Source organism: Corvus brachyrhynchos, unplaced genomic scaffold, assembly GCF_000691975.1.
Source record: "Corvus brachyrhynchos isolate BGI_N302 unplaced genomic scaffold, ASM69197v1 scaffold221, whole genome shotgun sequence".
Lineage (NCBI taxonomy): Eukaryota > Metazoa > Chordata > Aves > Passeriformes > Corvidae > Corvus > Corvus brachyrhynchos.
Window position 1 is genome coordinate 4023570 of NW_008236622.1, and position 10557 is coordinate 4034126.

The 10557-nt window shown below is 43.7% G+C and overlaps 1 protein-coding gene across 1 annotated transcript in view; it reads right to left on the bottom strand.

Annotated features, from left to right (window-relative positions):
- Window positions 1–275: 275 nt before the first annotated feature.
- CCL20 (C-C motif chemokine ligand 20) overlaps window positions 276–10557 on the bottom strand; it is a 28385-nt gene continuing 18103 nt past the window's right edge. Inside the window, exons 2-5 of the mRNA XM_017726505.1 lie at window positions 2210–2487; window positions 1865–1979; window positions 1075–1152; window positions 276–788 (exon numbers count right to left, since the gene is read on the bottom strand). Of these exons, the coding sequence (XP_017581994.1) occupies window positions 761–788; window positions 1075–1152; window positions 1865–1979; window positions 2210–2291 (303 nt within the window). The 5' untranslated portion in view covers window positions 2292–2487 and the 3' untranslated portion in view covers window positions 276–760. The remainder of the gene's footprint in view (window positions 789–1074; window positions 1153–1864; window positions 1980–2209; window positions 2488–10557) is intronic.

Below are 10557 nucleotides of genomic sequence, written 5' to 3' on the forward strand. Positions count from 1 at the left end.
AAAAGGGGTTCCCTCAAGTCTGATTAAGATGAAGCTAAGTCTTCATGCTAAACAAAAACTTGATATATAGCAGCTGTCTGCGGGTGAGGAAGGGATTATATCTTACGGAGGTCATAGGTACCCCTAGGGCAAGCAGAGTGAGCAAGGTGGAAAGTGGCTTTAACAGGTGTCAACACACCTGTGTAATTATTTTAGCTGGAGGCTCATAACTAAGGACTGAATTTCAATCACAAGTCATTTTTTCAATTAAAAACAAATAAACATATCCCAGAGAGTGCCAATTTTAACTTTTTTTTTTTAATTCCAATTTCCATTTTTTTCTACAAACAGACTTTGTTTAACAATAGTTCAAGAGGTATTATAATCCTAACTACAGCTTAAAGGAAACATTTTGGCACAAGACAATAACAAAATAAACAGAATAAATAACCTGCTTTACACATGCTGAAGAAAACAAAAATAAGATGCAATAAACTTAATAAAATTCACGCTCTGTACAACAGCTTAAGGTAGTCCTTACTAAATAGTACTCATGTCATATCAGTAACATACACATATTAGTAAAAATAGAAACTTTAACATGCTTAACTCAAGCAAAACAGCGATGCAATATGAATCAACTTGAGAAGGTCAACGGTTCCAAAGAAGCCAGAGTTGGAGGTGAGTGAGCACACAACAGTGTACAAACTATCTCAGCCAAGAGCCTGAACCCAGTGCTTCTTCAGCCACGTCTGTGTTTAGCTCCTTGCTGGAAACCATGTCAGGCTGACATCTTCCTGAGCTTGTGGCTGTTAAAAGGGAGAGAGGACACACATAAATAATGACCTCAGCCACAAGTCAGTTATAGTTTTCTCTTCTTTCCTGAGAGAGTAGGTCAGGTGGAAGAAAGGGACATGTGACATGACTGTCCCTGAGAAGACTCTAGAAAGGAGCAGCTAAGTCTGACAGGACATGGAAAGACAAATGTGTTCGCCAGTGCTGTCAAAAGTGGCATTCAGGAGACACAAGAGACAGGCTTTCATACATGCCCTGTTTTTCATCAGCCTAGTGTTATTTAGAAGTTTTGACTCCTACCTCAGGAAAAGAAGATGTTTCTTGACCCAGCCTTCCTTAGGATTTACACAGGCCTTCAGCCCACTGGAGGTGTGGAAACTGGAAAAGAAATAATGATAAAGAAATCAGTAAATCATTAGAAATCCCTGCCAGTAATTGCTGTTACTCTGTATAATGATCAATAGCAACTGCTTTTGTAAACCCTAGACATGGGATGCTCCAAACGCCTCAATATTATATGAGCAAAAAGAAATTCAAATGTAATAGCTACTTCAGTCTCAGGGATCATTTTTTGCACCAAAAACTGGTGTTCAATTTCTTTGATCTATTGAGGCAAAGACCTTAGCTGATGCCAGAAACAATTTATAAGATTAAGGAGAATAGCTGCTATCAAGCTAAGGTGACAGATCAACACCTAGCCCAGAACCTTGTAAAAAAAAATCCGATCCCTGTGAATTAGAAGTCTTGTCACTTATGTGTCTGTTCACAGGTTTTGGCAAGGGAGCACTCTATGCTGGCCAGAGTCATCCTTAGCTGGAGACAAAACATGTCTTTGTTTCACAGCTGGTTCCTAAAGAGTCAGAATTATTATTTACATTGTATGACTGTCCAATGAGTTAGTAGTCCCTATCAACTAGAGGCTGTGTGTTTTGTTTACAGGTGTGAGATACAATTTATTTAGTTAATTTAACTGTTTGAAAAGGCAGGAAAAATCATGCTTTTAACATTCAAATCATAGTTTTAGCCCAAACAGACATCCTAAGGTTAATATATGTTAGAAAAACCAGAGGAAATTCAGAAAGTAACTTACATGATGGCAGGGATGTCACAGACCTCACTGGAGAGCTGTTCAGTGTAACCCTTCAGGGCCCACCGAGGCAGACGCACTTTGGTGTAAGACAGGCAACAATCCTGGTTGCTTTGTGCTGGAGTGAAGGAAAACAACAAAGTCAATTGACCCCATTTGGCCCACTCTGCCCAGCTGTCTAGGGCACTCACTGGTCAACCCCAGCCATCCAGCTCCCTCGTGGCAGAAGAGGAGGATGAGGCAGCACACTTTGCTGAAACCGTTCCCTTACAGCTGAGCCTCATCGTGCTGCCAGCTGCGAGCAGCACCGGGAGCCCTCCCCAGGGCAGAATGCCCGAGTTCACTCACCTTCGGAGGTGCCGCACAGGAGCAGCACCAGGAGCCCCAGCAGGAAAACCAGGACCATGCTCTTGCTGCTGCAGCCAATCATTCCCTCTCCACACACGCAGCTGTGCTTCAGCGAGTGCCTGGCTGCTTGTCCTGCCAGCCCTGCCGCACCTCCACCTGCTTATAAAGGGGTGGCAGGAGCCACGGGAATTCACACGGGCGGGTTCCACTGTCATCAGCGGGTTTCCCCACAGCAAATTCCATCGTGCCCAATTTGGCCCCAGCACTCCTTCCGGGTGCTACAACCAGAGATAACAGTGTGCTGGGGAATATATATATTTTTTTTTAAAGTAGCTTAAAGATTCCGTCTAAAAGAAAAGGAAGCAAAAGGCTGTGAGGTAATGGTTCTGTGGGTGAAGCATGTGTAATTTTAGGGGTAGGAGTGTGGGTTGTGAAATGAGGAAAGTCAAATGTAGGTAACTTTAAATGTTACTTACAGAAAGTGCGTGTGCTGTGCCCTGGTTTAATAAACCCAGCCTGGGGATAGAGGGAGGTGGGCTGAGCCAGCCAGATTTGTTTCAGTATGGTAAGCTCACAGGAGCTGGGTCACAAGCTGCACTGACACCAAAGTACTACATTAATATTTACTGGTTGGCCAATGCAGTAACATCAGGCTTTCCAGATTACTGCAAATGGGTTTATTCAGTTTCCTTATCCATTTCCTTAACCATTCCCTGCCATGAATTCCTACCAGTTTGTAACACACCTGAACTATTTCATCTGAAACAGAATGAACTTAAAAGAGACTTGAAATGGGGCCTATATTCTCCTCTGAATCTGTGCTGTCTAGGATGCATTAATGCTGCTTAATGAACAATAGCTGTAGTTTGTTGCTTCCCAGACCATACCAGAGTATTGTGACTCCTGAACATTCAACAAAAATACACACAATCTTGAAATTGCCTTGCACAGCTCTAGAGAAACCACCAGGGAGAGGCTCTGTCACCACTCCAAGTACATTGTTTGAGCTGCTACTGAAGGATGGTACTTTCCCATACTGTTCAAGGATTTGTGTGAAACTACTGTTATGGCTGTAGGCTGTGTCCTGGCCAGCCAGTGTACACAGGAGCTGCTGCCAGCTCCAGGTGCTTATAGAGCAACCTGAGCTTTAAGTGGCTTCTCTTAAGGTAGAGCTCATGGACAGTTGTAGTCAGTTTATAATTACATGCCTTCTATCCTTCACGGAGTTTCAGTACCTCTATCAAAGGGTGAGTTCTTATTATTTCTTTGTAGAAATGTAAACAGCTCGAACTCTAGAACAGAATGCTATTCAGAGAAATTAATTTCTCTATGTAATAGCGAGAATTTAGGGAATTCCATATGGTTGAGGTATACATGAGCAACCTTGCAGTGTGCATGGCATCACATACCCTGGACATGCTTCTCTGCAGAGTCACAGCAACTGGCCAAAGGATGGGGAGGAGGCAACAAAGAACCCATGCCCTGATGTATGCGGCTTTTTGTAACTGCTTTATGGATCACAGCGAAATGCCACAAAAATATAAAAAGATCAATGCTCTCAGTATGCAGCTATCTCTGCACTGCTTTAAAGACTATTTGTCAGCATTAGGCAAGGCCTCAAACTGGCTGCCTAGAATGGCAGTTTTTTCCTTTATGTACAGATTTCATGGATCCCAAATCTATTACACCTGTACCCAACTTTGGCATTTCTTATGCCATTTCCTAGTCCATGCTGTTATCCACATGGAGGTGGCCTTGCACCTCAAGTCTTCCTTGTGACTCTACATGTCTATTTCTTCTCCATTCAGTGCTTCTTGGACAGAATCTTCTCATCTGAGCTTTGACACTTCTACCTAAACACCAGCAGTTTGGATACCAGAGTGATGACACTACTCGGGCAGTGCTCACCCCATACTCCTGCCCTCAGGCAGTTTTCATCACACCAGTGGTTCCCATAACTGACCATGGCTGGGGATGCGCCTCATCACGCCTGGTCTCATGCTCATGGTGCTCCTTTTATCTCATGTTTTGTTTGATTTAGGAAATTAGGTTAAGATTTAGATTTACAACAGCCACAAGGATGGCCCAAACTTTAGGAACGCTGTCATTTTGTTTGTACTTGGTGTCTACAAAGCACCTTCAGTTTATTTGCACGAAGTAGTTAAAACAATCCAAAAACGTTTAATGCAAACAGCTCAAGAAAGCTCTGCTGGTTCTAATATGACACATAACTGTATCTTATCAGTCTTTTATCTTCACAAACCCATAATGCAAACAGAAAGCAAAAAATATATAAAAACAGGGAGGTGCTTATGTGTTCCAGGGAAGTGTTATTCATTATTCCCTGGGCATGATGGGACAGTGACTGTTGTTCACCCTGACCCAACCAAATTTTTAACCTGGTTTCCTTTGGCACCTGTGTGACCAAGTGGGGCTGTATGGGCTGGCTGGGGACTGCCACACAGGCAAGAGATGGGGCTGCCAGGCCCCGGGTGGCCAGTGGCACTTCTGAGCCTGTTCCTGGGTCAGTTGCAGGTGCCATATAAATGTGTTTAGTGTCTTAACACTGCTGCACTTTAAAGGCTGGACATGGAGAGGGCCACCAGGTCAAGGGAGGCCATCATTTCCCTACCCTGGTGCCTGCATGGGGAGGGCTGTGCCCAGAGTCTCCTTAGAGGGTACAGCCAAAGCATGAGAGGTACCAGCCACAAATTGTGAAAAGGAAAATTCCCATCAGATGTGGGGAAATCTGCTTTCCATAGCAAGGGGGTGAGGCACTGGGACAGGTTGCCCAGGACAGGATGTGAAAGCCTAGTTTGAATACCCTTGCAGATACTCAAGCTGGATGTGGCCCTTCCCTGAGCATGATCTTAAACTTGGGTTCCTTCCCAAGCCACAATCAAGCCCACATTATTTTTTGTGAGTTTTCCCCATTTAGCTGTTTGTTTCTTATTTTAGTTTCCTAACTTATTTGTCTTCCTGACTTGACTTTGCTGTCAGCTTCTCAGCTTCCCTCCCTTCTGTTGTCCCTCCTCAGATCCCCTCACAACAACTGCATTCACAGTAAGGCAGAGCAGCAAAACATAGACTGACAAAGTGTTCATCCTCTCCTAAGCTTCCTCTCCCATTGTTCCGGAGAACAGGCTCACACCCTTCCTGTGTGTGTAACAAAAGATGAGGCAAAGACAGCCTAAGTGCCAGTGCTGCAGAGCCATTCAGTCAGACCTGTGGAAGGAGAGGAAATGCATCAGGAAAAACTGGGCCTTTTCCCAAATAATACTGGGAAACTGACAGTTCTGAGCAGTTTGGGGATGTTAAAGAGGAGAGCTGCAGAGTCAAACTGCTCTGAGACACCATCTGCAAAGCTACAGCCAGAGGCAAATTTCCCTGGTCACCAAGCTGCTGCATCCTGATAATATGCTTCCTCTCTTATATCCCAAAGGACTCTTACTCACAGACATACCTGCTGGAAGTCTGAAGAGCTGAAGAGGACTTAATAGTTCAACCTTGATAAACACCCCCATACAGGGGAAAAAAGGCATTCTTTGGGGGGAAAGAGCTTACCACATCACTCTCCCCATCACAGAGAAGCGCAGGAGCAGTCCACCTGGTTTCCACACAAGAGTTAAAACACTTCATGGACTTTTGAAGAGAAGGAATTTTATAATCATTAACCATTTGATTATTGTCACTTTATGGGTTTAGGTCTAATATTAAACGTGAAAGATTAAAATAAAAAAGCCCAAACCATCTCTTATCGACTTGAATGTCAGACACTGTCAGTATCTTTTCCTGTCCCCTACAAAAGATGAGAAACATAATGACAGTTGTTAATCAACTGGCAGTTAACAATAGTTTCCATGTTTTTCCTCCTCACAAAGAGATGTTGTTTTATTGCATATTAGTACCTTTTCTGAAATGATGAAAATAAAGCCTTACAGCAATATAGCTGATCAACCAGGAAACAGAGAACCAAATGGGAAATTCCCTTCTGTAATTTCCAATGGTTTAGGACTCCTTTGACAAAGCAAAGGGCATGAGAAGGCAGTAGCTGAAAGGAACATGGCCAGATATGGGGATTTAATCATTGCATAATCTCTGATGAGTAAATGTGTAATAAATCCCAAGCACAAAAGTTCCAGAGGTAACTTGCTCAATATCTCTGGAGCTTCAGAGGCTGTGATGCAATCCAGTGATTTCATGCAATTTAGTGCTTGCATGACTGACAAAAATCGTTATCTGAGGAAGAAGCCAATTTGCACTAATTATAGGTTGCACTTCATAAGTTACAGATCTAGAAATACTATTGAATGACATTGCTTTGATGCAATTATGGACAAGATGTGCCTGTTGGGGGAAATGAACTTCATCTATCGAAAGTGCAGGTTATGAGGAGACCTGGTGCACCTGCCATGAACATCCTGGCAGCCATCCTGGAACTGCTGATTGCTTGCTGCTACCTACATATAGAAGCTAAATATCCAGTGTTCTGAGGTCAGATTTCTCTCTGCAAAGACTCTACTCTGTCTGCAGTCCCTTGGGGTAGCCAACCACCTTTTCACAGAATTGGACCTCTCAAAGGTGATGGCAAGGCCTGTAATTGGAAAGAAGAATGAAAAAATAGTCTTCATTAGATTTGTGTGGCAGGGTTTTGGTAGTGGGTAGGCACCAGGGGTGGATTCTCTGCTAGAATCTTCTCCCATGTCTGGCAGAGCCAATGCTAGCTGGCTCCAAGGAAGGACTCTGTGGACAAGGCTGAGCCCGTCACCAACAATGGTAGCATCTCTGGGATAATGTCTTTATGAAGGGGAAATAAACCCTGTACAACTGCAGCCAGAGAGAAGAGTGAATATATGGAGGATGGATATATGAAACCACTCTGCACAGCGCAAGGCCAGTGTAGGAGGAGGGGCAGGAGCTGCTCCTGGTGCCAGAGCAGAGATTCCCCTGCAGCCCATGGTGAGGCAGCTGTGCCCCTGCAGCCCATGGGGAAGCAGAGATCCACCTGCAGCCCTTGGAGGACTCCACATCAGAGCAGGTGGATGCCCAAGGGAGGTTGTGACCTCTTGGGAAGCTCACACTGCAGCAGGATCCTGGCAGGACCTGTGGCCCCATGGAGAGAGAAGCCCATGTGGGAGCAGGGAGATAGTGTGAGGATTCCTCCCCCCAGGAGGAAGGAGCAGCAGAGGTAACATGTGATGAACTGACCAAACCCCCCATTTTCATACCCCTGAACAGCTGGGGGAAGGAGGTGGAGAAAATTGGGAGTACAGTTAAGCCCAGGAAGAAGGGAGTTGTGGCGTGAAGATGTTTTAAGGTTTGATCTTACCTGTCATTGTCCTACCCTGATTTGATTGCTAATAAATTAAATTAATTTCCTCAAGTTGAATCTGTTTTGCCTGTGCTGGCAATTGGTGAGTAATCTCTCCATGCCCTTACTTTGATCTCAGAGCCTTTCCTTATTTACCTCTCCTCTGCCCAGCTGAGGAGTGGAGTGATAGAGCAGCTTAGAGCATCCAGCCAGGGTCAAGACACCATATAGTCAAAAGAGGAAACAGTTAAAAGCTGCCTGCCAAGCTGGACTCTAAGTTATATTATATTTGCCTTGTTACAGCCCTTTTCTCTTCCAATTTAAATTTGTATTTGCCTTTAGGCAAAGTAAACACAACAGCAGAAACATTTTGACTAATACGTTTCTGATCCTTAAAGTAGTCCAGAAGTGCAGATTTTTCTGAATAACTTACAAAGGTGAGGAAGAGAAGAAAGGAAGGAATCACTTGAGAGGATACACTATCTCCTGCAAAGGACTGAGACCACCAAGCATCATTTGCAGACAAAAAGAAACCTGATTACAAAAAGTAAGAATGTGATTAATTAAGTAGTTAATGTAATTAATGAGTGCAATTCAAGGATTCTATCATGTTAAACACATGATAGAAACAGATGTGTTTAACATCCCAAAATCTTCACCAAGAAAAGCTGTCAGCAACTTTTCAGCACTAGAGTGATCATACAGCCACACTGAAATTGAGCCTGAGCCTCACCACTTCCACACAAGTCAGTGCTTCTCAACTACTCTGGTTTGGCTGAGAGTTTCCCCAAGATGCATAGATCCCAAAGAAGATTTGGAAAAGGAAAATTGCTGGAACCAAAATCCACATCCTGAACATGAAAATGCCTTCCAAAACTAAAAAATGAGGGCTTGCATTTTAAAAATATTTAATTCAAAAAGAGAAGAAAAAGATACTCTGCCTTGGCAATTATGAAAGAGTGACATTTTCTGAATTTTGAAAAGCAATAGACAAGAATAGAGGTAGGGGGAAAAAAAATCTGCTACTTAAAATTTTCATTAAAATGCAGTTTTAGGTGTGCTGAAACTATTCATTAATCCAATTGAAACATGGTTTTGTATCAAATTAGAAGAGAATAATTTAAAAAATGTGAAGCTGTTTTTTTCTTGTGTTCTCTTTGCTTCCTCAGGAAGACCTAAAACAAATAAAACAAACCTTATAAAGAAAAGAGACAAAAGAGGAACTAAATAAGATGAAGTGGTAAAGTTTTAAGTTGACCAAGACAACTCATGAAGGTTTTACTAAGTCATTCTTGACATATGGAACATGTGATTACTTGGACCACTTAGTACATTATTAACACAGCCAGGGTTTTGTCATGTGTTACTGGAAGACTGGCTTAAAAATACCCAGTAATACCTGCTTATTTTGGATTGCCACACAAAAACCAATCAAGATCATTTTAAATAGCTGTTAGTTAACCCTGTGGAGTGGCTGTGTCAAGCAGCTGTGGCCACAGGCCCTCTCAAGGCAAGTGCTGCAATCACTGCAGCTTTTCAGCACTCCATGGTTACGTTATAGGGACTTTCCTATCAGGAGCTTTAAACCATGGTTGCCCAAACCAGCTAGCTTGGACTTCCCTCTTTCCAAGAGGCCTGCTCTTTTCCCAAGGAAAGCACACCACCACATCCCTTCCATCCTGACTCTTACAGGTTCTTTTGCATAACACAACCGAGATCACTGACTTTCTTACCCTCCTACACCCCTTTTCTGGACCTTGGTCCTCACCTCTTGATTTCTGTGAGGCATTTGGAGGCCCTAAAAAGGGCAGCCTTGCCCTAGCTCCTGTTAAGGAAACATCTGCCAGGGTAATTTTTCCTCTCTTTCTGCAGGGTTCCCTTGGCTGCTTCAAGCATTATCTTGCTTGTCCCCATTTTCAAAGTCTTTCTTACTTATTGCTAGCCCAGACAACTCCAGCCAGCCCCAAAAGTGCCCTGTTGGTTGGGCCCTTGGCTGGGGCTTCGAGGAGGATGCTGTGTCCAACCACTCAAGCCTGCTCACAACCATCAGGTGCTCCTGTAAACAACAAGGCAAGAACCAGAGACAAATAAACTGTTTTAAGACACAAAAGATGTTCTAAGTCAAACCATCTGGGCTTGACAGAAATCTGCTATTCCAAAGTGACCTGTGTTTTACAAGAACATCTCCTCAAGTAAGTTGGATCAGCCTTCCTCAGATCAAAGACTGGTCCTCTTTTATGCATGTTTGTACCTAGCCTAGGACATCGAGGGACATGGGAACCAGGGCCAGAGCTCCAGAGTACAACACATACTGTTACTGCTCTGCCTTTGAAAGGACAGGAAGGTGAAGGCACTTGGAAAAAAACTTGGACCACATAAAAAAATTGTTTCTTCATGAAATGGATAAAACTTAACACACTGTTGATGAAAAAAAACAACCGACCAAACAAAAAAAGCCCTAAGGACTTTGGTGACTCTATCATCAAAAGTCTTCTGAGCTGGCAAGAAATCAAGGTATTAGAAGAACTCCAGACACTTTAAGTGCAAGAATTCTTACTTTTAAGCAAACACTAGCAGCATAATGGCTTATTATAAGCCTGTTCTAGGTGTCATTAGGGGTTTAGCATTAAATGAAGCAGCCCATTTGATATAAGCACTTGTCAAAATGTGACAAATGCTCTTCCAGCAGGACTTGACACTACTTGGGCTGTTGCAATGATTCAGTCTCCCATGGTGTCTGTAATGAGATGGACCTTGAGGGTTGTCATAGGTTAGCAAGCATAGTCCCGGAAGGGACGTCCTTGCTAAGGGGTGCTTACAGTTTCCTCTGGGAACTGAAAGAACCTATCAGCTGGCCAGTTTGGATATGGACAATTCTCTAAGCCACTTAAAGTTGTGACCACCTCTGTGATCCACATTTAAGAATAGGCAAACTCCCCCTCCAAGCTCTCTCTCGTTTCCGGCGCTGGGACAGGTGGCTGTGGGCCCCGTGTGGGGGCCAGCGGGCCCGGCCAGGCCCTGCTTGGGCCAGGCCGGG